Source organism: Phycomyces blakesleeanus (assembly GCF_001638985.1).
Source record: "Phycomyces blakesleeanus NRRL 1555(-) unplaced genomic scaffold PHYBLscaffold_1, whole genome shotgun sequence".
Classification (NCBI taxonomy): Eukaryota; Fungi; Mucoromycota; class Mucoromycetes; order Mucorales; family Phycomycetaceae; genus Phycomyces; species Phycomyces blakesleeanus.
The window spans coordinates 4,110,201-4,137,533 of NW_017265134.1; the positions used below are offsets into that span (position 1 = coordinate 4,110,201).

The 27,333-nt window shown below is 34.5% G+C and overlaps 8 protein-coding genes across 8 annotated transcripts; 4 read left to right on the plus strand and 4 right to left on the minus strand.

Annotated features, from left to right (window-relative positions):
• Window positions 1-3,033: 3,033 nt before the first annotated feature.
• On the plus strand, window positions 3,034-4,206 carry PHYBLDRAFT_162084 (hypothetical protein; the record flags this gene model as incomplete). Its single annotated transcript, XM_018434560.1, has 6 exons — window positions 3,034-3,197; window positions 3,242-3,337; window positions 3,765-3,816; window positions 3,868-3,942; window positions 4,001-4,055; window positions 4,127-4,206. 6 exons carry the CDS (start codon window positions 3,034-3,036, stop codon window positions 4,204-4,206), a joined length of 522 nt encoding a protein of 173 aa, XP_018299516.1.
• Window positions 4,207-4,736: 530 nt separating this feature from the next.
• On the plus strand, window positions 4,737-5,950 carry PHYBLDRAFT_72612 (hypothetical protein; the record flags this gene model as incomplete). The annotated part of the gene is made up of 3 exons (XM_018442684.1): window positions 4,737-4,842; window positions 5,428-5,565; window positions 5,793-5,950. The coding sequence occupies 3 exons, from the start codon at window positions 4,737-4,739 to the stop codon at window positions 5,948-5,950; spliced, it is 402 nt and encodes a 133-aa protein (XP_018299517.1).
• A 323-nt stretch (window positions 5,951-6,273) lies between these two features.
• PHYBLDRAFT_105618 (hypothetical protein) lies at window positions 6,274-6,570 on the minus strand (the record flags this gene model as incomplete). The annotated part of the gene is made up of 1 exon (XM_018427909.1): window positions 6,274-6,570. A coding segment is annotated over one exon (297 nt), but the record flags the coding sequence as incomplete, so codon positions are not given.
• Window positions 6,571-7,520: 950 nt separating this feature from the next.
• Window positions 7,521-13,339, minus strand: PHYBLDRAFT_178945 (hypothetical protein; the record flags this gene model as incomplete). The annotated part of the gene is made up of 6 exons (XM_018438063.1): window positions 12,977-13,339; window positions 8,621-8,750; window positions 8,525-8,542; window positions 8,268-8,389; window positions 8,003-8,150; window positions 7,521-7,934 (listed from the first exon to the last, which is right to left on the minus strand). Exons 1-6 carry the CDS (start codon window positions 13,078-13,080, stop codon window positions 7,521-7,523), a joined length of 936 nt encoding a protein of 311 aa, XP_018299519.1. The 5' UTR covers window positions 13,081-13,339.
• Window positions 13,340-14,308: 969 nt separating this feature from the next.
• Window positions 14,309-15,381, minus strand: PHYBLDRAFT_139027 (hypothetical protein; the record flags this gene model as incomplete). Its single annotated transcript, XM_018430138.1, has 2 exons — window positions 14,309-15,015; window positions 15,165-15,381. The coding sequence occupies 2 exons, from the start codon at window positions 15,379-15,381 to the stop codon at window positions 14,309-14,311; spliced, it is 924 nt and encodes a 307-aa protein (XP_018299520.1).
• Window positions 15,382-16,239: 858 nt separating this feature from the next.
• On the plus strand, window positions 16,240-19,962 carry PHYBLDRAFT_139028 (hypothetical protein; the record flags this gene model as incomplete). Its single annotated transcript, XM_018430139.1, has 8 exons — window positions 16,240-16,277; window positions 18,120-18,249; window positions 18,328-18,345; window positions 18,530-18,613; window positions 18,720-18,884; window positions 18,953-19,470; window positions 19,602-19,683; window positions 19,900-19,962. The coding sequence occupies 8 exons, from the start codon at window positions 16,240-16,242 to the stop codon at window positions 19,960-19,962; spliced, it is 1,098 nt and encodes a 365-aa protein (XP_018299521.1).
• A 334-nt stretch (window positions 19,963-20,296) lies between these two features.
• Window positions 20,297-20,728, plus strand: PHYBLDRAFT_105123 (hypothetical protein; the record flags this gene model as incomplete). The annotated part of the gene is made up of 1 exon (XM_018427885.1): window positions 20,297-20,728. One exon carries the CDS (start codon window positions 20,297-20,299, stop codon window positions 20,726-20,728), a length of 432 nt encoding a protein of 143 aa, XP_018299522.1.
• Window positions 20,729-22,691: 1,963 nt separating this feature from the next.
• On the minus strand, window positions 22,692-25,361 carry PHYBLDRAFT_178946 (hypothetical protein; the record flags this gene model as incomplete). Its single annotated transcript, XM_018438064.1, has 6 exons — window positions 22,692-23,122; window positions 23,177-23,733; window positions 23,858-24,095; window positions 24,395-24,766; window positions 24,965-25,009; window positions 25,294-25,361. The coding sequence occupies 6 exons, from the start codon at window positions 25,359-25,361 to the stop codon at window positions 22,759-22,761; spliced, it is 1,644 nt and encodes a 547-aa protein (XP_018299523.1). The 3' UTR covers window positions 22,692-22,758.
• Window positions 25,362-27,333: the final 1,972 nt, after the last annotated feature.

The following is a 27,333-nucleotide window of genomic DNA, read 5'->3' on the forward strand; positions in this document are numbered from 1 at the left end:
GATATAAATATAGAAAAAATAAAAATAAAATAAAAAGTACAAAGATCCACAGGATTCTCTGCTGCTATTATTACTATTAATGATATTCTTGTTTTGTTAATGAATGTCTATCCTGACTCCCTCCTTACTACCAAACTATTTAATCTCTTACTGCTCACAGACTCGGATTAGAATCTTTCAACGCCCCCCCACCACCAAAAAGAAAAAAGAAAGCCTTTGTCCACCCCCACCCAATACAAAATAACCAGAATCCCAATCCCAATCCCAATCGAAATTGAAATCAAAATCGAAATTGAAATCAAAATCGAAATTGAAATCCCAATTGAAATCAAAATATCAAATTCCACAACATTCATTCATTCATTCATTCATTCATTCATTTATTAGAACAAAATTCAACAACAAAAAGTCTTTTCATAATTTTGGTTCAATGGATTTCAATTGATAATCAATTCAATTGATCTGTGATTCGAATGAGATATATTAATACTAGTGTCTATTGTAATCAGATAATTTATTAATTTTATTTTTTTATTTTTTTAAAGGAAAAAGTGTAAAAAAAAAAAAAAGGTGGCGCTTTATTGGTCTCATTATCATTATAATCATTTTTGTTTGTTCGTTTGTCCAGATCAGAAATTTACAAATAGGAATGGTACGATTTATTTATTTTTGGAATAGAAAAAAAAACGAGAGGGAAACCAAATTCAGTCGCACACCAACACAAAAGTGATTCTTTTTTTGAGGTAAATGAATTGAGCCAAGTTGAATTGAATTCGATTAAAGTGAGATGAGCGTAGTTGGAGTAAGGCAAGTTTGGCTAAAAAATCTCGAATCTCAAATCTCAAATTGTGATTATGATTCTCCAAAAAAGTTTTTAAACGACACAAAATATTTCAGCTACTATTATTTGTTTTTATTCTTTTGCTGGGATTTACAGCAAGAAGTTCCTTTGCTATGGACGTTACCCAATAAGCCTATTTTCTTTCTTTCTTCTTGACTTTTGTATCTGATATAATACTCACAATAATCTAAAGATCAACAATAAAATATCGTGGCTTGTAAATAATAGGTATCCAAATGAGGAGGAGATCATCTACAATCTTTAAATGTGTGTGTATACATATACTTGCCTATAGAACAGTTGTTATTTCTCTTTGAATCTGATAAGAAAAAATAAAGTCAAGATAATCAGGTGGTTTGTGTCTATAGTGTGTATAGTATATGGAAAAAAAATATATATTTAAAGAGTATCAATGGTACCAGCTCCACGTGCATCGATCCCACTCTAAGCATCCTGTTATTATCGTCACTACCATATTAATAATCTACAGAATAAAATCCTTCAATCTTTAGTTTTGAGAATTAAAATAAATAAATAACTAACAACTTCCTACCATATTTAGTTAATAAATGGACTTTTATATACATATGCAAATATATCTCTATATATATAATCACTTCTTCCTAATATAGTACTACTGACCAGTGATTTAATTACAAATTAACATGAAGAGGAAATAAAACCAAATCCCTCACTGTTTTTGTTGTTGTTGTTAATTTTTAAATTAAAAGGAGGAAAGAAAAACAAACTAGTGCTTTAAAATGATCAAGAACACTAAAACATAACTTGAATTTATCTATACTGTGCTTCCGCTCTCAATTTATCATTTTTTTTAAGAAAAATTACGCACTTATGCGAGACTAATTTGCCTAGCTTTTTGAATATATATATATGTATGTATATATTAACCACCTTTTGCGAATAGGTTGTCTAATTTCTAGTTAAACGTCAAAATGCTTATAAAGGTTTGTTATTGAAATATTTAAAGAGAGGCGTCCATAGAATACTTGATACAATTAGGCAATTATTCAATTGGAGCATCTTCTCTTCCACGCAATAACTATTTAATGTAAGAGTTTCCACACTGCTTAGCGCACAAAAGAATTAATTTTTTTTGATACCAAACCGTATAAAACTGCTATCTTTTATGTACAGGAATAAAAGAAAAAGTCTCGAAGATCAGTATTTATATTCATATTAGGGAATTTCAACAGTCATTCAAGCTTTTAAATTTAATTTCAGCCAATCATTTTTCAAATATAAACTCAAGCTTAATTTATAGCCATTAAAAAAAAAAAAAGATTAAAGCTCTCGAACAAAACCGTTCAAGAGTTTTAAACTTTTAATACATCCTTGCTTAAATTTGATTTTTTTTTTTGCCTCTTTCAATACTATTTTGAAACTTATATCCTATCATTACAATGCCTAACAGAATTGAAAGAAGCGTTTAGGGTACTCAAAAACACTTAGTAACTATTGCGTATTATTGATTACTACTTTAAAACTCAAAGCTAAAATTTAAAAGCTTAAAAAACTCTTGAAACTCCCTATTCTTTACAGATATTTCAATAGCCTATAAATCCTTTTAAGAAGATGACTTGGTTTTTAAGTTTGTTGATAGAAAGATCTAAACCTTGAATCCTTCAAGATCTAAGTTTTAAACACCCTATTAAGGGGTTGCATTATCTTTTCAGATAAAAAATCAGGTAAAGATTCGGATAGCGTATGTTAAATATATAGCCAATTAAAGTGAATATAAAATGGAAATTATTGAGTCTCCACTTTTAATTAATCGTCTTATTCTTGTACCTGATATTTTATTATAAGCAAAAAAGTTATTTTCTATCACTTATATTGGGCATTTTTTTTTTATAAAAGTTGGTATATAAAGTAGAAATATGTAAGAGAGGCAAATAAATTGATGCCTTTTTGCTTAAAGTATTTCAAGACATTAAAATGAGCAATCCTCAATTTTCAATCCGAAAACTTTTTTTTTTTTTAGATTAAATCTATACATTTTAATTCTACTCAGATTCTTCTAAGCCAATAATTTTGCATTTTAAACATCCGCTTTAAGATTCCTAATCTGAACTTCTATCCAAAGAGATAATGAAACCCCCCTATTGTTTATTTATTTAATTTTTTTTTTCTTGAGTGTGAAATAAAATAAAAAATTAATCCCCAATTTTTCAATGTACGATGGTGTTACTCAAAATGTGCAGACATCAGTTTTTTTTTTGTGGGGAAATCTTATGGACAGCCTGAAAGTATGCGACATCACTCATAATAAGGAATTTAATGGCTATACATATTATTATTTTTTTGGGTCGGGGTCAGACTTTGCAGTAATCTTACGGTAACCACGTATCCTGGTGGGGCATGATATTTCTGTCTAACTAGATTAATCAATTCTGACTATATATCCGGAGACTGGCATCTTCCTCCAATCCTTCACGGCAAAATGGTGTGTCCTCAAAGAAATACAATATATTCAATGTACGCATTAGCTTTACTACTTTGTCCCTACATTTTGTGTTCATGAATCTCTCACCAGGCACCTAACTTTCATTATTTTAAGAGCCACAGTCTGTATTTAAGCAACTTAATAACAAGATCCTGTCTCATACGAAAAAAAAAACTGTATATTCAATTAGTGGCCCTAAATATAGACTTAACAACAAAGAAATAATGATTAATCCCAAAGGACTATAAGGAGTTGTTGTCATTAGATTGTGACGCAATCTTGTTTGATATCTTACTATTTATTGACCTGCTTATGCGTATCATGTTTTTGTCTTTCTTTCACCTACATATTCCCAGAGTTTGACAGCACCAGCTGGTAAGTAACCCCCACCCGCCTCTTTTTTTTTTTTTTTGAAAAGCACAAAAAAAAAGTCTTTATACGAATATTATGTATTTTTAGGAACCAGATAGACTTCTTCCGTGCCGGCAAAAAGGCCACAATTTGTGGTCTGGTAGAATAAAACAAATTGCTCAGTGAACAATTGACCAATCTCCCAATACAGACACCGGGACCTTTAATTTATGGCATAGGCAATTGTAAACAGTCTCTCTATCATTCGGCCGGAAATGCAGATAAAGTGAGTCTCCACATTTTATTCTCGTTTCTTAGGCTAAAAAATATTTTTCTCTCTTTAGGAAGCAAACTATATCGGCAATCTGGACTACTATTGCAACATTGAAAGCAAAAATGGTAAGTATGGGAGCCTTTTGGATAGCATTCCCTTGTTTTTTTCTTTGCTAACATACTTTTTTTATAAAAAGAAACTGACTCCAGCTACATAACTGCTGGGCTTGATGTGTTGAGTGCATACAGTACTACTGTGGCTAACATGGCCATCTAAATTGGAAAAAGAAACGTAATACCATCAAGCAGTAGCAATAGCAATAGCAGCAGCTCCTATTGAGGTATTCGGAATTGATTTTGGGTTAGTATCTCAATAATGGGAAAAGTAGATACTGTGAGAGTGTTATTTATTAAAGAGACAAAATAATATTGTTTATATCTGTTACTATTAAAATCCCTGTGATTCAATTCCCTGTTGTGTAATGGTTGGTTTACACTGTATGAGTGTGTAGTGTACGTGTGCCTGGTGTGTAACAGTTCCGGAGATTGTTAACTTGCCAGGTTCATTAGCAAGAAGGAACCAGTGTTTGGTTGTGGGGTCTGTTCTTCACTCAATTGTGGTGTGTATACCACACCGTAGATATTCTTTTCAATTTTATCACGCATTTTCCTGTCTGCTAGCTTAAAGCTTACCTAAGCACTTAAAGCTAATTTTGCAGCCCCTCACCCCTACGTCTCATCAATAAAAATGTGAGGTATCCCACATTCACCTACAAAAAAACCAAACGCACATTGAACATTACAACTATGCTAGTAACATTATATCAAAGTGTTAAAGCTGGTACGGTGAGAATGGTTGTAGGGGGTATAAACACACAGTTATTTTTCAGTCTGGCAATCAACTCGCAGCAAGGTTAGATGGAAATACTGTCGTCTCTAATTACTTTATTATGAACAACGTTGCCATAAATACATCTAAACTTATAAGAGATTACTTACACAGCCGCACAAACCACATGTGTCCTATCCTTCCCTTATATCGCCCATTCTTGAAAACCGTAAAGATTTTTTTTTCAGAATTAAAAGGTTTGGCTAGAAGAATGCCCAGGGTTTCTGCTGATAGAGATACAAAACATATTAATGATTGCAGTTCATTTTTTTTTGACAATTTATGAAGTTTGGGGTAATAATAAGCCCAGTTATCTTTTATAATATAAATTAAATCACTTTTTGAAGGGTGGACTTTTTCGATTTTTTTTAGCATTTTATTGATCTGCGCCCAGTTTTTAAAATTCTATAGAAGTGGACTTAATTGAACAGATACGAGAGAGAGAGAGAGAGAGAGAGAAGATAAGATAGAGAAAATAAGAAAATGTCCAAAAAAAAGCTGAGACAGATAGAAGAGAGGAGAGAGGAGTAACCAAGAAATAATTGCAGTGTTACGCTGTGTTTTTCTATTATAGTGAACGCTTTTTGTGCCCCAACTCCACAAAGAAAGGGTTAGCCATCAAAAACAAACTTCCAATTAGCACCCAATACGGATTTAGTAGTGATAACGTAAAGGAGAATATGGAGGGTTTGATTGAAGGAGAGTGGTGGGAAGGTGTCTTTGATAAGGCCTTTCCAAATTTAACCTGTAAACTACTTTAAGAAATTGATTTGATTTTTTCACTTATGAATTTAGAACTCTATATTATTAAAGAAAAAATAGTAATAATTCATGTCATTTTTATGAATTATAGTTAATGACATTATTTTCTAGCAAGAAAAAAGCTGCAGGGAAATTATTGGCTACTGGCTATTGGAAAATGAAATAAACGGTAAATTTGGGCCTGAATTTTATATAATCTAACACTTCTACAGTCATAGCAATGACTCTGGGAAGCCTAGTGAACCAATTGCTATATATTTACAACGACTCTTCTGATATATGGTATTTAAGCCAATATAATATTAAGTTTCCAATTCAATTTTCACTGTCAAGAGCTAAAATCTTTAGATTAACAGTTTTTAATCAATAGAACCTTCAAGATCAGCAAGATGTCTAAAGTACTCCAGACCAAAAACAGTTACATTTATCCCTATACTCCGTTATAGATATATTTTAACAAAAGCAAGGAAAGAGACAAAGGTAAAGACAGTCAACCATATTATTTTTAATAATATTTTTAAAGACTAATAGGTTTTTATATTTTTTAAAAAAAAAGAGACAAGAATATAAATATAATATCAAAGAAAAACAAGGGAAAATTTTATTGTTCAAAGTAAATGATTTTTGTGTACAAAGATTTTTACAAATTAAATACAAATTAAATTAAATTAAATTAAATAGAATATAAGATAGTCAAGTCCATGATAGTCCAGTCCAGCCCAGTCCAGTCCGGTTTTTTTTGAGAAATATTTCATTCGCTTTGCAAGTATATATGTAAAGAGGATTTTGCAGCTTATTGTAATAGAGAGTCTTGGTCCAATCCGGAGCGTCGCCTCGATCCAGAGCCAGGTTCCAATGCAGTGTTCCTTCAGTTTTGATTTGATTTGATTTGATTTGATTTGATTTGATTTGATTTGATTTGATTTGATTTGATTTGATTTGGTTTGATTTGATTTGATTTGATTTGATTTGAGTTGATTTGATTTGATTTGAGTTGATTTGAATTGTAAATGTGAGGTAAGCACCACAATAGAGTGAAGAACAGACTCCACTACCAAACACTGATTCCTTCTTGCGAATAAATCTGGCAAATTAACCATCTCCGGAACTATTACATACCAGGCACACGTACAATACCCACTTATACAATGTACTAACCATCATACAACAAGGATAAGAATTAAAAAAGATTTGAATAGTCAAATATAAACAATATTACCTTGTCTCTCTAATAAATAACACTCTCAAAGTATCTCAATATTTTGAAGAGTGGATACTTTGAGAGTGTTACTTATTAGAGAGACAAGGTAATATTGTTCATATCTGTTACCATTCAAACCCCTTGGAATTCAGATCCCTGTTGTATAATGGTTGGTTTCCACGGTATAAATGTGTAGTGCACGTGTGCCTGGTATGTAATAGTTCCGGAGATGGCTAACGTGCCAGGTTCATAGGCAAGATGGAACCAGTGGTTGGTAGTGGAGTCTGTTCTTCACTCTATTGTAGTGTGCGTGCCACAGCCAACAGGACTTAGGATGATGCCTGAGATTTGAATTTGCCATTGGAAGAAATAATTTTTGTTTGGAACTTGCATTGGACCCCTGCTTGGAAATTGGCTTGGCCTTGAGATTTGGAAGTATAACCCAGATTTTGAACTTGATAGAAATTATGCTTGTATGTATGTATGTTCTAGGACTAGTACTCTAGCAGTACGTGGACATTGTTTGGCCATTTGGAAAGGAATTGGACTTGGACATGGACTTGGACATGGACATAGAAATGGACCTTGACTTGACTATTTTGGATATTGTGCTAGTATATATAAATTTTGACTTGATAAAGATAATTATGAGTACACTTTTTTTTTGAATTTTTTCCCTTGTTTTTCTTTTTTTTTTTTTGACTAGATATTTTGATTTGATTTTGGACTTTGTCCCTGATCATGACCACATCTTGGTCCTGTGCTGTTGACCGGTTTGGCCTTTTCTTTGGCGCCCCTTGTTGGGCTTCTGGTGAGCCGGATTGGCTTTTGACCTGGCGCGCATCTTGGGCCTTTGCTGTTGACCGGTTTGGCCTTTTCTTTGGCGCCCCTTGTTGGGCTTGTGGTAGGCCGGATTGGCCTCTGGCCTGGCGCGCATCTTGGGCCTTTGCTGTTGGCCGGTTTGGCCTTTTCTCTTGCGCCCCTTGTTGGGCTTCTGGTGAGCCGTATCGGCTTTTGACGACGTGCCCAAAAGGCATGCGATAGCCAACAATTTTGTGGCAGGAATGGAACCATTTTGTTCCGCCGTAGAGGCAAATTGATTGTTGATAGAAGCAACAGGAAGCAACAGACCCGCCAGTGGGATAAATGGCTCCTACCAGTGATATAAATGGACCCGCCAGTGGAAATAATAAATTGGCCAGAAAAATAAATGGTGCCAACAATGGAAGAAAAATGGGCAGTTGGCCGTAATATAAAAAGACCTATCTGCGGAAGATAATAGGTCCACTGGCGAGAGATAACAGGTCCACTGGTAGGAGGAAAGGGCCTACCAGTGGGAAGCAACAAACCCACTGGCGGAAGCAACAGACTAACAAAAAAGCAACAAGCAGCAGTACCTTTGAAATAACATAAACCGCCGTGGAAGGCATAATAAAGCAACAAGCAACGGGAGGTAACAAGCAACGGGAACTAACCAAAAAGATACCAGCCGCGCCCACCAGAAGAGAGGACAGAAAGCAACCAGTAATACATGGGAATACGGACAACGGGCTCACACGCTACACGCGCGCTTTGGGACTTGCTCGATAGACCATGGTTGACCCGTGGCTACTACTCCATCGGGTCCTTTTGGAAGAAAGAAAGAAAAAGAGAGAGCGGTCGGTCGCAAGAGTCCAAAATCGGTTCAACAAGCTCAACAAAATAATATTGCCAAGTCTTTATGAACGTCTTTTGAACTCTTACAGTCGCCAACTCCACAGGCTATGATTAATTAGTATTCAAAGTTTCATTGCGCGTAGAATGTAAATACATATACTTATCTTAAAATGCCTGGACTACCCATTCATGACAAGAAAGAAACTCATGGCTATCGGAAGACCATCTTGGCTTCTGTGTATTAACGATGACCGGCCGGACACAAACCCATGTATTACCAGAAGCCTTCCATCGACCCCTCCAGTAGACGCGGCTAGTACAAAGAAAAAGGAAAAAAAAGAAAACCAAAGTTTGCAAAAATTGCTCTATACTTATAGAAAAAAAGACAGGGAGATATTGAGACTGCTCTAGATTTGGTCTAACAAAATCTATTGAAAATGCTTATCAATGGCATGTTGTGCCAAGAATGAATGCACGCTGCATAGTGCTGATCAAGTTGGACATCTATTTTTGTGAGTCTACACATATTCTTCAAGGAAAAGACCTGATTATAACTGTATACACACAAGTTGAAAAAACAAAAACATATAAATTCTTTTAAAACATAACACTGGCCTTGCTTTTCCAACCCTCAAACTGGAGCTCATACTCTTGCTATATGTAGTGCTATGCTATAGTATTTTATAAAAGTATTCACCGTTTAATAAAGGCCAGGCCTTAGAAGATTGATAGATAAAGCAAAGCTGTTGTGATGTACATAATAGGGGGGGTTATGCAGACAATCAAAATAAATACATACTAGGCAACTAAAGAAAAAAATACAAATTTATGCATGCATATATTACAAGTTTCATAAATATATTTCTCACTCTCTTTGCTTCCTTTCAAAGATTATCAAATTACTCATAAAGCTACTGAATCAGACATATTAAGACAAGAAGTATTTGGTAAAGAATATAAAATTGTACAAAATATAAAAGAAATAGCTGTAGTTATCAAAAGAAATAATTTGAAGCATCTTGATAATGTGCTTCTGCTGATCAAAAAAAAAAGAAAAAGAAAAAGGAAATCCAAGAATACGCCTTGTAATTTGATCACCTGCATGTGAATTGATAAGCCCATTTATAAATAATATCTTTCTCTGAATTTTTTTTTAAATAAATTGTCGTGTATCTACAAACAAATTCTTTGATAGTTTGTCTAGCAAAAAATTGTAATAATACACACATTTATATATATCTTTGTATCTATATGTAGCTCACACAATTCTCTTATAATCACACTTGTAGAATATGACCTATAGCTTATGGCTCATAAAATAGAATAAAATAAAATCTCAAAGCTAGTGCTTTAATATTGGGGTTCTTTTGCAAATACAAGGCCAAGTGGGTATACAAGTAGTTTTTATTCTGCTCACGTATAAAAGACAAATGGTTATATTTTGTTCTTTTTTTAATAGAAAAAGAAAAGACATTGTATGTATAGCCGAATAATATTTATGTAACAATAATTCTTCTCTTTGTGACAATGTAAATTGTTTATAAATCTTGTACTTGTATTTGCTATAGCTAGTATTACTAACTGTATTTTACACAAATAAATATATATTATTTTATTTACCACTAAAAAATATGTTCGAATCTAAGTACTGTTTTCTTTTGTCTAGTAAATACGTGGACTTGAGTCTTTGGAACATTCATAGGAGACTTTGGCCAAGCCAATTTTGCTGGTTAGTTGAATGGCAAGTACCTTTATTATTCAATTATAATAATAAGCTACATATCAGAAAAATGGACTTTTTCAAAGATAAGCGAGCAATTTGTATTGATAGCATCTATAGGTTCTAGTAAGATAAAAGGGTAAAATCCTGTGAGCAGTCATAATATGAACAGTGTACGCAGATACCAGCTTTAAACAATATTGAAGGACTTTCTACTTGTATTTCTCATATACCGTATTAAAAATGAGAAATTTAATATGAAAGAAGAAAGAAAGAAAGATGATATAATAAGCATAGATAAGCTAAAATTCTTGATTTACAAAATACAATTAGATACTCTTTTAATATCTAAAAAGTAAATATATATAATATATTGCATATAGTACCAGACGTAACCGTAAAAGAACAGGCATAGCCGTAATTTCCATCGAATTAGATTATTATGGCCGAGTTTTTGTTGCTTAAACTTCATGCGTACAGATAATTGCGAATGCTAATGCAAAAAGAATGGAAAAGATAATAAAAAAGGTAAGAGAAGGAAAAAGACAACCGCAGCCAAGGATCAATTTAATTTGGAAGCACAAAGGAATAGGCATTGGCTTGTGTAGCTATTATGCGTGAGTAGTTTTACTTAAAGGCAGCCAAGTAAAATAAGTTTCTTATTTGATCCATACTCTCTGATGGAGCACAGTATTGAACGATTTTATCTGAGCCAATTGAAGAAAGAGTGCATGGGGGTCGTTCCAAAGTTGATAGGTAGAAGAATTGAAACATCTAGCTGAAGGTGCTACTGGTGTATACTGGATAGTTATTTTTTGTGTTTATAAAGAGAAAGTAATGGAGTCGGTTGTGTGAGTGAGAGTAGCTCTATAAAGTTGACACATTGCGTGTATATTCACATTTTTGACTGACCAAAGCATATAATATATTTCTATTTCTTTCTCTTATCTATTATTAATTATCCAAAGAAGCATAGTTTATTCTGACATCTTAGCAATAGCTTAGTAATATCTTACCGAAAATAATATTTTATTAATTATCAAAATATTTATACAAACATCGAAAGATGAAAGCAATAAAGACCATCCTTAAACATCACTTATATTTTCTTTTTCCAAAACGAAAAACGGTCAATTGCCAATATTTGAGCTAATAAGCTGTTAGAGAAGATCGATATATATTCTTTTTTTTCTGTTAGCCGTCTGGGCCACTTCTTTACATAAACTAGCACAGCTCGTCTCATCTGCATTATCAAATATATTAAAGAGCAATAAACACTCTTTTACACACAAACCCAATTTTGGTAAATGTCTAGGCAGAATTCTTTTTTTTTAAAAGCTTTTTATTCATCCTATTTTTCTTGTAGCCATATATAATAAAGCTAATCTTTTTGAAGAGAAGTATATTGGTTTAAAGTTTCTTATAACTACATTAATCTATTAATTATATTATATGCACTATATTTCACGCACTTACCAAAGACAACTTCTCTCTAAAAAGGACTTCGAGATAATTCAACCATACCTTGTAGATCAACACTTTGAGCTCTCATATAAATCTCTTTTACGATTCCCAGATTTTGATTTATTTCAAGAGCATCATAATCCCCGTAATGCTCTATAGGATGTAAATACAAACCCTGTATACACCAAAAATGTCACAACAGTCCATTATATGTTATCTCTTTCCAGTACCAAGTAGTGTAAGCACTGGTGTAATATAATACACATTTCTCTTATACTGAATATAATATGTTCATGACGTTTTGCTTACCAATACCAAAGGATTCAAGACACTTTAAAAACAGACTCATGCACTTGTCTCAGTCAATGCTTCCCCCTGATAATATAAAAGATCTAATTCCCTCTATTTAGAAAAAGAAATAAAAATATCAAATGATCCACAAGTCCTTGACAAACTTGAGTATATTTATGGTGCGGGTACTTTTACACCGTTCACCTTTCACTACAAAACCCTTTGATTTTCCTAGTATTATTTGATATCAGAAGCCTCATCCTAACTTATCGGACAATATACACTCCACTAGTCTATTATCCAATACACTTTACCATATCACAAGCATAGCCAGTTTTCCTTGTTCCTGTCAATCAGATCCGATCTTCGTACCGTAGGATAATATCCAGAAACCAAGCAAAACCAAATACTTACAAAACAAGGCCATGTAAAACCCCACCTATGCTAACCCCTAATATTGTACCACAAGGAGCATGAGTGATATCCTGTAAAATGAGCGCTGAAAGCTGTTATTACTCGTTTGATCGCCATTGAAGTGCTTTCAATATGTGACAAGGTCATTAAATACTTTTCTCTCTAGATTATTTCATGACATTAGTGGCTTTTATAAAATAATGAGAAATCGATAAATAGCTGTATATGTATTGTTACTCTTTTTGATTATTAACCCATAATTGGCCCTTTTAAAATAAACCTTCCAATTTCAATATATCGTACCTCTAAATATTTATGCTCAATGGGGTTATTCCCTAGACCTTGGGAAGAGCAGTTAATTAAAAAGGCTTGGTCACATAGTCGTCTTTTTGCCACTTTTGTGTCTGGTTCTATATGATAGGTAGAACAATCTTCTTGAAATATGAACCTCCTATAATGATATTTTTTAAAGGATATAATTCAAGGAATGAGATTCTGTGTCAAAGTATTAACATATTCGCCTTGATTCACAGCACCTTTAATAAAAACCAAAGGTCCTAGGAAATAGCCGGTAAAAACTTTTTCAGTTCAAAGACAACTCGAACGTATAACAATATCGTTTCTTTGACTTTATTTTTAGAGCTATATACCTTTGTTCATATGTCTTGCCGACTTTTTTGACAAGTTGTGAATTTTCATCTTGATCCATCAGACCCAATTGTGGTTCTTCATTCTCCATTTGTCCAATTAACATGAGCTTTGGGTCATTGTAGTAAGCTTTTTTTTGCGTGTGCGTATGCGTGTGTGTTGTCAAAATTAGCTTGAGGACTGTAAAATAGAAACCGATGCGAAATACTTGAGAGAGTTGATTGCTGACAATTTACAAACTGTAATCATTGTTTCCTTTAATCCCAATCTCAGATTCTAATAGGAAATACATGGAGTCTTTTATTCAATCTACAAAAGATGTCTCTCATTTGTGTATCTGGTGTATTTTTATTCTTTCTTTCTTTTGTTTGTTCATTTGTTGTTGTTTTTTGGGTGTTGGTTAGGACTTGATACGAGAAATGTGGTCAGACTATCTTTTGCAAAATGAAAAAAAAAAAAGTAAATTTTTACAATCTGTCTTTAATCTCATCAGCTTTTATTATAAAGGAGAATGACTGGTTCCTGACGTAGACGGTATTTTATGCTGAGATCGATTAACAAGAAGACGACACTGATAATTTCTTTTTTTCTTAATTTTATAATTTACCTGAGATCGAAACACCTTTTGACCACTAAAGGTGTATGTGTTGCTTAATAAACCTTTTAATACATAGTGAATTCTCTGTCTATGCGCTACACAGAAACTATGTAGCCCTATACTAATGATAATGATAATGACAATGACAATGATATTAATGATAATACTGGTAATGATATTAATGATAAGACTAATGGTAATAATGGTAATGAGAATAATGATAAGACTAATGGTAATACTGGTAATGATATTAATGATAGTACTAATGATAATAATGGTAATGAGAATAATGATAAGACTAATGATAATACTAGTAATGATATTAATGATAATACTAATGGTAATAATGATAATATTACTAATGATAATAGTACAAGTTTTGGATACTATATATTTATAATAATTTTAATTTCCTTTTGACTTTTCCCCATCCTCTCTTTTTCTGGTTCCCTTTTCAGTTTCAATTTCAGATTTGGATTTTGCCATGACTTTGGATTTGACCTTGACTTTAGCTTTGACTTTGTCTTTGCTAATTGTTAGGTTTAGTAGTCTTTTGTTTTGTTTTTTAATTTGAGTAGTTAATGTTTTGGTTTAGTGGTTAATGTTTATGTTAGTATGGTTAGTTCCCGTTGCTTGTTAGTAGCTGTTGCTTGTTAGTATCTGTTGCTTATTAGTATCTGTTGCTTCCTGTTGTTTTTGATGAGTATTAAAACATTTTTTATGGTTATATCTTGTCTTACTCCCAAGAGAAGAACTTTTTAATAGCGCCTACTACAGATACAACACTAGACGTAATAATTTGTGTTGTATCTGCAGCAATGTTCATCACCTTGGTGTATGTGTTATCAGGAGTAATTGCTGATGATGACTCTGATGTTTCTAATGATTCTGATGTCTCTGATGATGACAATGCTTGAAACACAGAGAGAGATGTTTCTGGCTCAGGAGATGGAGAGCGAGAGGATGGAGGTGACGGAGAAGGTGATGGAGATGGTGAGGTAGAGAAGAATCCAGATGAAGAACTGGTGACAATTCGTGAGGAGGAGCGGGTGAGAGAACGAACGGGAGGGGTTACAGGAGCAGGAGCAGGAGCAGAAGCAGAAGCAGAAGCAGAAGCAGAAGCAGACACTGGAGCAGGGACAGGGACAGGAGCAAGAACAGACGTGGTAGGCATGTTGCAGTATGAGGGCAAAGGGTCATTGATTTGACCCGTCATACTGATCACTCCTCTTATTTGTAGTTCAAAGACTACGTGCCTGACCAATCTCAGGCTCCTCTTAAGAGCCACCCGCCGGGCAGGGCTCGTGGACAACAGGAATCCACGAGGTCCCCTCCCAGCGGGTCTTCTCAACGCCCGAATGGTGACCACCTCCAGGCGCTTGGCCATATGGGCCGTGGAGGTGAAGTCCTTCGGACAAGGACGCTTAGTTCCTCTAGGAACTACTATAGAATAATACAATATAAAAGAAAAACATTAGAGATGTGCAAAATTAAATTAAATAAAATACACTTTTTCCAGAAACTATTAGTGCATCAAAACGATTTTTATCTCTGCACAAATAATTTCCTGAAAGAGTGTATGAAATAATTACCTTGGGTCTCACCCGACCCACCAAACACCTCAGGAGAGGTCACTTGGGTCGCAACAAACCCACCGGTAGAAGAGACACCAATCGCCCCAAGAGGGCTCTTTGCGCTCGCACGAAGAGCGCGACGGACGGACTGGGCAGGGTATGGCTGGTAGCGGGAGGCTTTAGCACGCTTGGGAGCGGCAAAGGAAAGGTTGGTGAGAGCTGTGAAGCGTGGCATTGTATAAAACAAGCGATGAAAAATGGGTACAAGGAGAAAATCAAGCGCGAAGAGATTTCTCTTTCTTTTATAGTTTTATTTTTCTTATCAGACAAGAATTCCACGTAAGCATTCCAATCAATATATTGGTATCTACACGGAAACTAAGGAGTGCATTCATATGGTTTTTAGTTTATTTTTTATCTCTTTGATAAGCCATAAAGATTTTCAAAACAAAGTGACATATTCCTTTAACAAAAATTGATATTATTATTTTCTTTTTACACATTATATATATATATATTAAAGAGCTTACTGTCTGGAAAGAACATATTCAAATCACTGTGAACTTCTCTTAATCATACTCTTGTATGTTTGAAAGTAAAAGGGCATAAATCAGCACATAAAATATATTGTAATGTTTTTCTTGTGAAAAGGGATTTTCTCTTTAGAAAATAAGGAATACATGATAAGCCAAATTCTATTTATCTGTATTTGGTTTACAAGAATTTGATAATCTTTGCGTACTTAATGGCACGATTTAGTATTTATTTTATCTCAAACATACACTTTCTTTGAGAAAGACCTCTTCAGAGAAAAAAGAAGGCTTTATATTATATTGATTGTATTAAATAATCTTTTCTGTTAAGCTAAAGATTATATATAGTATCTACCTTTTGATAAAAGTATTTGGCTAGAAGTCTCTATTTCTTCTACAGAATAGATATATGCCTTGTTTACAAAAAATTAGTATTTGTGAAGATTTCATATGATTGTGATTATTTCTAGTATATATTGTTATGCAAAAAGACTATCTATTTGCATAAATTGAAAAACGATGTCCATAAATTATAAAGTAAATAAATAGAAAGAACTATCATGTCATCTGAATTTATGCTTCAATTCTATGAACCTCAGTATATCTCTCTTGACCAGCCCAATGGTTAAAATATTTTCAAAGAAATAGTAATAATAATGCTATATATTTGATATATTAAATACAGTTTTCTTGCTTTAAATAAAGTATATAGATAAAGAGCAAGTGAGCGTTAGATAGTCAAACGCTCTTTTAGCTTAAAGAATGTTCGTAAGTAATGATACTACTTGTATGCATATTTTCGGAATTACTCTTTGATGTGCGCCGATGTAAATCGGTTTTGATATTTTTATTTTATACTCAATCAACCCGATTTGTACAGGTGCATAATAGTGCAGATCTAATAAGGAGCTTACAATCCTGATAAATACACCTCAGAAATCATTAAAAAATATATGTATTCTTTAAGGAAATACTATCATATCAAGCTGTGTCAAGCCCATGAAAAGTTATAGCATCTACCTTTATGACCTTTAGATATAGCTTACCAAATTGCAGTCTTGGTTATCTTGAAACAGACAGTTACATATATAAAGTCTAATCAATATACGAGAAACAACAGAAATGCCTTCTTTTGCCAGTCCTACCAAATTTTAGAAATATAAACCCATTGTTATGATACAAGAAATTACGGCAGATTGACTTGAAAAATGTAACTGAAAATATATCCTGGTAGATACTGCGTATTATATGTGCTGATAATCGCAATAAAATTAAAAATACAATTAAAAAACACTCTAGCACATAATGTATATCAAGTCATTAATTTATATTATATAAAGGATTGTAATTCTTATATGTATATCTACTTGGCTTTGTATTTGCAAAAGAACCCCAATATTAAAGCACTAGCTTTGAGATTTTATTTTATTCTATTTTATGAGCCATAAGCTATAGGTCATATTCTACAAGTGTGATTATAAGAGAATTGTGTGAGCTACATATAGATACAAATATATATATAAATGTGTGTATTATTACAATTTTTGCTAGATAAACTATCAAAGAATTTGTTTATAGATACACGACAATTTATTTTAAAAAAAAAATTCAGAGAAAGATATTATTTATAAATGGGCTTATCAATTCACATGCAGGTGATCAAATTACAAGGCGTATTCTTGGATTTCCTTTTTCTTTTTCTTTTTTTTTTGATCAGCAGAAGCACATTATCAAGATGCTTCAAATTATTTCTTTTGATAACTACAGCTATTTCTTTTATATTTTGTACAATTTTATATTCTTTACCAAATACTTCTTGTCTTAATGTGTCTGATTCAGTAGCTTTATGAGTAATTTGATAATCTTTGAAAGGAAGCAAAGAGAGTGAGAAATATATTTATGAAACTTGTAATATATGCATGCATAAATTTGTATTTTTTTCTTTAGTTGCCTAGTATGTATTTATTTTGATTGTCTGCATAACCCCCCCTATTATGTACATCACAACAGCTTTGCTTTATCTATCAATCTTCTAAGGCCTGGCCTTTATTAAACGGTGAATACTTTTATAAAATACTATAGCATAGCACTACATATAGCAAGAGTATGAGCTCCAGTTTGAGGGTTGGAAAAGCAAGGCCAGTGTTATGTTTTAAAAGAATTTATATGTTTTTGTTTTTTCAACTTGTGTGTATACAGTTATAATCAGGTCTTTTCCTTGAAGAATATGTGTAGACTCACAAAAATAGATGTCCAACTTGATCAGCACTATGCAGCGTGCATTCATTCTTGGCACAACATGCCATTGATAAGCATTTTCAATAGATTTTGTTAGACCAAATCTAGAGCAGTCTCAATATCTCCCTGTCTTTTTTTCTATAAGTATAGAGCAATTTTTGCAAACTTTGGTTTTCTTTTTTTTCCTTTTTCTTTGTACTAGCCGCGTCTACTGGAGGGGTCGATGGAAGGCTTCTGGTAATACATGGGTTTGTGTCCGGCCGGTCATCGTTAATACACAGAAGCCAAGATGGTCTTCCGATAGCCATGAGTTTCTTTCTTGTCATGAATGGGTAGTCCAGGCATTTTAAGATAAGTATATGTATTTACATTCTACGCGCAATGAAACTTTGAATACTAATTAATCATAGCCTGTGGAGTTGGCGACTGTAAGAGTTCAAAAGACGTTCATAAAGACTTGGCAATATTATTTTGTTGAGCTTGTTGAACCGATTTTGGACTCTTGCGACCGACCGCTCTCTCTTTTTCTTTCTTTCTTCCAAAAGGACCCGATGGAGTAGTAGCCACGGGTCAACCATGGTCTATCGAGCAAGTCCCAAAGCGCGCGTGTAGCGTGTGAGCCCGTTGTCCGTATTCCCATGTATTACTGGTTGCTTTCTGTCCTCTCTTCTGGTGGGCGCGGCTGGTATCTTTTTGGTTAGTTCCCGTTGCTTGTTACCTCCCGTTGCTTGTTGCTTTATTATGCCTTCCACGGCGGTTTATGTTATTTCAAAGGTACTGTTGCTTGTTGCTTTTTTGTTAGTCTGTTGCTTCCGCCAGTGGGGTCTTTCTGCCAGTGGGTTTGTTGCTTCCCACTGGTAGGCCCTTTCCTCCTACCAGTGGACCTGTTATCTCTCGCCAGTGGACCTATTATCTTCCGCAGATAGGTCTTTTTATATTACGGCCAACTGCCCATTTTTCTTCCATTGTTGGCACCATTTATTTTTCTGGCCAATTTATTATTTCCACTGGCGGGTCCATTTATATCACTGGTAGGAGCCATTTATCCCACTGGCGGGTCTGTTGCTTCCTGTTGCTTCTATCAACAATCAATTTGCCTCTACGGCGGAACAAAATGGTTCCATTCCTGCCACAAAATTGTTGGCTATCGCATGCCTTTTGGGCACGTCGTCAAAAGCCGATACGGCTCACCAGAAGCCCAACAAGGGGCGCAAGAGAAAAGGCCAAACCGGCCAACAGCACTGGCCCAAGATGCGCGCCAGGTCAGAGGCCAATCCGACCCACCACAAGCCCAACAAGGGGCACCAGAGAAAAGGCCAAACCGGTCAACAGCAAAGGCCCAAGATGCGCGCCAGGTCAAAAGCCAATCCGGCCCACCACAAGCCCAACAAGGGGCACCAGAGAAAAGGCCAAACCGGCCAACAGCAAAGGCCCAAGATGCGCGCCAGGTCAGAGGCCAATCCGGCCTACCACAAGCCCAACAAGGGGCGCCAAAGAAAAGGCCAAACCGGTCAACAGCACAGGACCAAGATGTGGTCAAGATCAGGGACAAAGTCCAAAATCAAATCAAAATATCTAGTCAAAAAAAAAAAGAAAAACAAGGGAAAAAATTCAAAAAAAATTGTACTCATAATTATCTTTATCAAGTCAAAATTTATATATACTAGCACAATATCCAAAATAGTCAAGTCAAGGTCCATTTCTATGTCCATGTCCAAGTCCATGTCCAAGTCCAATTCCTTTCCAAATGGCCAAACAATGTCCACGTACTGCTAGAGTACTAGTCCTAGAACATACATACATACAAGCATAATTTCTATCAAGTTCAAAATCTGGGTTATACTTCCAAATCTCAAGGCCAAGCCAATTTCCAAGCAGGGGTCCAATGCAAGTTCCAAACAAAAATTATTTCTTCCAATGGCAAATTCAAATCTCAGGCATCATCCTAAGTCCTGTTGGCTGTGGCACGCACACTACAATAGAGTGAAGAACAGACTCCACTACCAACCACTGGTTCCATCTTGCCTATGAACCTGGCACGTTAGCCATCTCCGGAACTATTACATACCAGGCACACGTGCACTACACATTTATACCGTGGAAACCAACCATTATACAACAGGGATCTGAATTCCAAGGGGTTTGAATGGTAACAGATATGAACAATATTACCTTGTCTCTCTAATAAGTAACACTCTCAAAGTATCCACTCTTCAAAATATTGAGATACTTTGAGAGTGTTATTTATTAGAGAGACAAGGTAATATTGTTTATATTTGACTATTCAAATCTTTTTTAATTCTTATCCTTGTTGTATGATGGTTAGTACATTGTATAAGTGGGTATTGTACGTGTGCCTGGTATGTAATAGTTCCGGAGATGGTTAATTTGCCAGATTTATTCGCAAGAAGGAATCAGTGTTTGGTAGTGGAGTCTGTTCTTCACTCTATTGTGGTGCTTACCTCACATTTACAATTCAAATCAACTCAAATCAAATCAAATCAACTCAAATCAAATCAAATCAAATCAAACCAAATCAAATCAAATCAAATCAAATCAAATCAAATCAAATCAAATCAAATCAAATCAAATCAAATCAAATCAAAACTGAAGGAACACTGCATTGGAACCTGGCTCTGGATCGAGGCGACGCTCCGGATTGGACCAAGACTCTCTATTACAATAAGCTGCAAAATCCTCTTTACATATATACTTGCAAAGCGAATGAAATATTTCTCAAAAAAAACCGGACTGGACTGGGCTGGACTGGACTATCATGGACTTGACTATCTTATATTCTATTTAATTTAATTTAATTTGTATTTAATTTGTAAAAATCTTTGTACACAAAAATCATTTGCTTTGAACAATAAAAATTTCCCTTGTTTTTCTTTGATATTATATTTATATTCTCGTCTCTTTTTTTTAAAAAATATAAAAACCTATTAGTCTTTAAAAATATTATTAAAAATAATATGGTTGACTGTCTTTACCTTTGTCTCTTTCCTTGCTTTTGTTAAAATATATCTATAACGGAGTATAGAGATAAATGTAACTGAACTGCTAGACCAAAAAAAAAAGAGTTCATGAGATATATGCAAAAAGACGTATAGCCCTTAGAGCCGCCATGTAAGGAAAAGACAGCATAATGGTTTGGAACTGTTTTTGGTCCGGAGTACTTTAGACATCTTGCTGATCTTGAAGGTTCTATTGATTAAAAACTGTTAATCTAAAGACTTTAGCTCTTGACAGTGAAAATTGAATTGGAAACTTAATATTATATTGGCTTAAATACCATATATCAAAAGAGTCGTTGTAAATATATAGCAATTGGTTCACTAGGCTTCCCAGAGTCATTGCTATGACTGTAGAAGTGTTACATTATATAAAAGTCAGGCACAAATTTACCATTTATTTCATTTTCCAATAGCCAGTAGCCAATAATTTCCCTGCAGCTTTTTTCTTGCTAGAAAATAATGTCATTAACTATAATTCATAAAAATGACATGAATTATTACTATTTTTTCTTTAATAATATAGAGTTCTAAATTCATAAGTGAAAAAATCAAATCAATTTCTTAAAGTAGTTTACAGGTTAAATTTGGAAAGGCCTTATCAAAGACACCTTCCCACCACGCTCCTTCAATCAAACCCTCCATATTCTCCTTTACGTTATCACTACTAAATCCGTATTGGGTGCTAATTGGAAGTTTGTTTTTGATGGCTAACCCTTTCTTTGTGGAGTTGGGGGCACAAAAAGCGTTCACTATAATAGAAAAACACAGCGTAACACTGCAATTATTTCTTGGTTACTCCTCTCTCCTCTCTTCTATCTGTCTCAGCTTTTTTTTTGGACATTTTCTTATTTTCTCTATCTTATCTTCTCTCTCTCTCTCGTATCTGTTCAATTAAGTCCACTTCTATAGAATTTTAAAAACTGGGCGCAGATCAATAAAATGCTAAAAAAAATCGAAAAAGTCCACCCTTCAAAAAGTGATTTAATTTATATTATAAAAGATAACTGGGCTTATTATTACCCCAAACTTCATAAATTGTCAAAAAAAAATGAACTGCAATCATTAATATGTTTTGTATTTCTATCAGCAGAAACCCTGGGCATTCTTCTAGCCAAACCTTTTAATTCTGAAAAAAAATCTTTACGGTTTTCAAGAATGGGCGATATAAGGGAAGGATAGGACACATGTGGTTTGTGCGGCTGTGTAAGTAATCTCTTATAAGTTTAGATGTATTTATGGCAACGTTGTTCATAATAAAGTAATTAGAGACGACAGTATTTCCATCTAACCTTGCTGCGAGTTGATTGCCAGACTGAAAAATAACTGTGTGTTTATACCACCTACAACCATTCTCACCGTACCAGCTTTAACACTTTGATATAATGTTACTAGCATAGTTGTAATGTTCAATGTGTATTTGGTTTTTTTTAGGTGAAGGTGGGATACCTCACATTTTTATTGATGAGACGTAGGGGTGAGGGGCTGCAAAATTAGCTTTAAGTGCTTAGGTAAGCTCTAAGCTAGCAGACAGGAAAATGCGTGATAAAATTGAAAAGAATATCTACGGTGTGGTATACACACCACAATTGAGTGAAGAACAGACCCCACAACCAAACACTGGTTCCTTCTTGCTAATGAACCTGGCAAGTTAACAATCTCCGGAACTGTTACACACCAGGCACACGTACACTACACACTCATACAGTGTAAACCAACCACTACACAACAGGGAATTGAATCACAGGGATTTTAATAGTAACAGATATAAACAATATTATTTTGTCTCTTTAATAAATAACACTCTTACAGTATCTACTTTTCCCATTATTGAGATACTAACCCATAAACAATCCCGAATACCTCAATTTGGTTTAACGAATCCTTCAGCAATTTAGCAAGCTTGAAGAAATCACCGGACATGCTACGACCACAACGCTTGGCCTCTAAGGTCAGAAGAAGGTGTTTCTCCCGGTTTGAGACTATACTAAAATCGGGACGCTTGTTATGGTTCACAAGAGAGGGGTCCATATTGGTAAATCGGGCAGATGAGGAAAAGCTCATGTTGTCTGCATTTAGGCACTTGATAATGGGAGAGTTTTTAAAGTACGCATCGATCATCACATTGATAGTATTGTGTACAAGTGTTGCCTCGTTGATTGGATGGATAGAGTAGTTCATACAATAGATTCTAGCGAAAGAAGATAACATGCATTTCAATTTTTTGAATCTTTCCTGCTGCTACATATCGTCCAAAATTCTGTCAACATGATCATAATTCAGCCTTCTCTGCTGCATATTATAGGCAAACTTCTGGCATAGACGAGACTCTTCTTCATCGGCATTGGGTATGTGGAAATAATCGACAGCTTCAATATCCTGCAAAACATCTTCAACATGTTCAAAAGGGAAGTAATGTTCTTCACAAATGCTATCATCAATCAGCATTATGCCACTAAGCGCCAATTCTTCATGTGTCTCCAGGTTTCGATGAGTTTTGGCCTTCTCAATACAGGTCTCTCGGTACTGCAGGAATGACTCGGAAACATTGAAACCTGATACTACCTTCCAGGATTTGGTGATTGACGGTACGGAAACATCATATACGCCTTCTGTAGTCGACAGGAAATCGAAAACGTCCCCGGCCTCTACTGACTGAGAATCATCTGATATGTCACCTTCATCAATGTATGAGTCAGTAGAGGTATCAGTGAAAGAGTTTGGTTGGCTTTCGTGCTGTTGGCTTGAAGAAACTGCTAAATCATCCAAGTGCTCTGGGGAATTTGCTGAGAATAACTCTTCCTGTAATCCATGGCTAGTTTTGACGTATTTCTTTGCTTTTCTATTGTGAAGTAATATTAGAGAATCTTTTTAAGATAATAAGGACTTAAAGTATAGATGTTACAAGGGTAGATTGTCAAAAGACGGAGTTCTTCGTAATTCTGATGCTGCTTGCAGAGAAAAATGAGCTGCTGTTATATAGCCGTCTATTTGCAATTGTGCTCCTATCTGCTTTCTTCTTTTCATCCAAAGTCATCTTTGCCCAGAATGATTCCTCAAATTTGCTCTCCTTCCAATTCTTAAACCGGTTAAGTAGATTTTTCACTAGTTCACGGCTCTTGAACGCGCGCGAGCTCAAGATGTCTATGTAGCAACTATTTGCCCTGTGTTTGTTTTGGTATCCAAACTTAAATTTTCAGTGTTATCAAGGCAATTTTTGACGTCCAAATCTAAACTTTTACGATTTGAAATGGTCATTCTATCCAAATGTAATATAACAAGTTGTAAGATGCTTTGCACAAAAAAGCGCAGTTCTTGCTTTTTGATGCTGAATACCTGTTTCAATTTCAATCTTTTTATCAATTTTCTCGTGTCACGTGTTTTATGAATATAAACTTCTCTCTACCTCACTCTGATATTTCCTGGAAATTGTTCTGGCGATGGTCCATGCCACACAACTCACGTTCTCTCTGGTGGAAAATCCTCTGGCAAAGGGTCCCAGCCACTGAGTTCGTATTCAACCGTACCTCTTCTTTCCTTTCTAGTCCGAACTGTCGCCTCTGTGTCTCTGCGGTGGACCCTCTCCAACATTTCGTCTTCTCCTGCCCTCGCAAGTTTCCCGTGTGGACATTGGTACGGCGGCAAATGTGTCCGTCCTGGTCCATTTCTGACGTTGCCTGGCTTCTCGCTCGTACTCGGCTTTCTCCCTCCGTTTCCTCCTTTCTCCAGATTGAGATTGCCTCCATCACGGTTCACACCATCTGGTATGCGCACTGGGAATTTGTCTTTGACAACTCCCCCTTCCTCCCCAATGTAGTTGCAGCTGAGGCAGTGACTGTCATACATAAATCCCATGACCTCACCTTCCCTTAGCTAGCATATATATCTCTTTCTTTCCTCTCCTGTAACTATCTTTCTCCAATTTTATTTTCAAAGGCCGCGCACTGTGTGCGACGGCAGTACCAATAAATGCAAAAAAAAAAATGAATATAAACTTCACTTTCTAGGTGCTCTTCACGACCCCAACTCTTACCCTTTTACATCCACCAGACCCATTACCAAAACGTACATAAGGACTCTTGATATATATAGTAGTTATGTAACATATAATTTCCAAAATGATAAAAAATCTTGTACGTATCGAAGGTGAAAATACACCTTCGACAGGAAGTAAAATGGGAAATAACGTCCCATATACATCATACTAGACAGCCATAGTTACATAGCTACTTTTCATAAAAACAGCAGTTATGTTAATGTGTTATTTTATATCTTTACTTCTATTTCATTGCCTTTTAAATGAATCTGTTTGCTCTTCTGAGTCATTTGTCGATTAGAAGAATCTAAGGGCAAGCATTATACGATGCTTGTAAGATTTCTTCGACTCCTCCTTCTCCAAGAACAATGTCAATAAGGTAGTTGTAGTTCATTGTTGCTTTGCTTTAATAAAAATATTGCAAAATAAAGAACACAAGAAATAGTACAAAAAAATGCACACATTATGATGGCATTTTAGAGATCAAGTACTCCAGAAATATCTTGAGTAAAATATAGCTCCAAAATTGTTTTGGGAATGGGTCTGGTAGAACATGAAAGGGTAAGGGTTGGGGTCGTGAATAGCACCTAAAATTGTCTTTTCTACCTGCATTTCTTTTCTTGTCAATGCGTTTCACATTTACACTACATAGTAAACCCCCTATTTTTCAGAGGCCGTACATCTCGTTCCTTTTTCTTCTTTTTTTTTGTGAAATATAAATAAAAAATGAGAATATTACCGGATATCTAGACTGGAAATGGGTATTGACTGATGGTTTCTTCAGAATATAAGAAAGGAGAGAATAGAATGTGGTTATAGCATTGGTAGTAAAAAGAAGACGTTTGGTCGAGTATGAAAATATGATGGTGTCGAATTAAGCTAGAGAATTATAATAACAAATTCAAAGACAAAAGCGAATTATATCGTAATCCTAAGGGGATATTAGAAGATAAACTTGTACAGACTATAAAAGTTTACTGACATGTATTATTTGTATAATGCTATCCAAAAAGAAACCCTTTAATATTTTATATGCCTATTTATATTATTTATTTTTGATAGTAAATGTGATGGTAATGATGATGATGATGCTACCCAGTGTATTTTATTGGGTAGAAAGAAGAATAAAAAAGAAATGCCCCCATTTTTATAGGATCTCTTTTGTAGGTTGTAGCAATATCAGTCACAGACTTAATGTTTGTAAGGAAACTTTGACAAAAGAATGTCTTTTTAAGGTAAGAAATAGATATCACCTTTATTGATATGATATCTGATATGTACTTGTATGCGTTCCTCTGCTGGACAGTAATAAAGCATGGATTAGACTGACTGGAAGCATGATGAAGAATACGTGTGGTCAGTTTCTGTTTAAGCCAATAGATAGATAAATATATATGATCTTTGGGTGTATTTACTAAGAAATGAGATGAGTTGAATAGATTGATTTACTCTATTTTCTATGTTATATAAATACATGACCCAATGTCTTTATCTATTTTGGAATCATTTGATTTTCAGCTCAATGAAATACCAAGTCGTAGGTGCGAAGATGGCATTAAACACCCTTTTCTTTTGTATATGGTTCATAGCATTAGAATTTTCTCTGGATAAAACAAGGTGTTAAATACACATATGCCTTTACTTTCTTTTTCATATATGTGTGTGTGTGTATTCAAATAGATCTACACTTGTACAAAAGAAGAACACTGTTACAAGATACATTTTCCGTTTTTGATCTTTATATTGAAAGATACGTCTTGTCAGTTTCTGCATAACATATTTCAGAATAATCAATCAAATAGGTCTAATCTCTGTATTAGCATATAAAGATAACATATCGTTTATTCACTACAGTATTTGATTATAGCTTTTATCCAATTGAGCCGTTTTTTGTTACTTAAAAAGTGCTATGAATTAAGTTATCAATAAGATACTAGGCAGACTATTCGGATTTGCACCAAATGCCTTGTTCTCAAAAACAAATTAAACTGGTACAAAGAAAAACAAATTTAGAACAATTGTCTATCGATATACAATATGAACGCAAAAGTAATGTGAATTTATTTATTTTTTATTCTACCAGTACTTCTTGTAATACTCCTTTCTCTCTCTCTCTCTCTCTCTTTCTTTCTTAAATCATATAAGCACATCACTTTCAAACTTTAATAAAAAAGAAAAAGATGGCTCAGCGTAGGTTTTCCAGATTTTTAGCCATTTTTGTTTAAAATAGTATATAACCTTGCTGAAATTCACAGATGTCAGAATGTCAATGAAACAACAGCTTGTAGTAAGATAATAAAATACTTTGACACTGGCTTACTAAGAATACAAGTACTGGGACTAATAGAGAACATATCAGCCCTGTT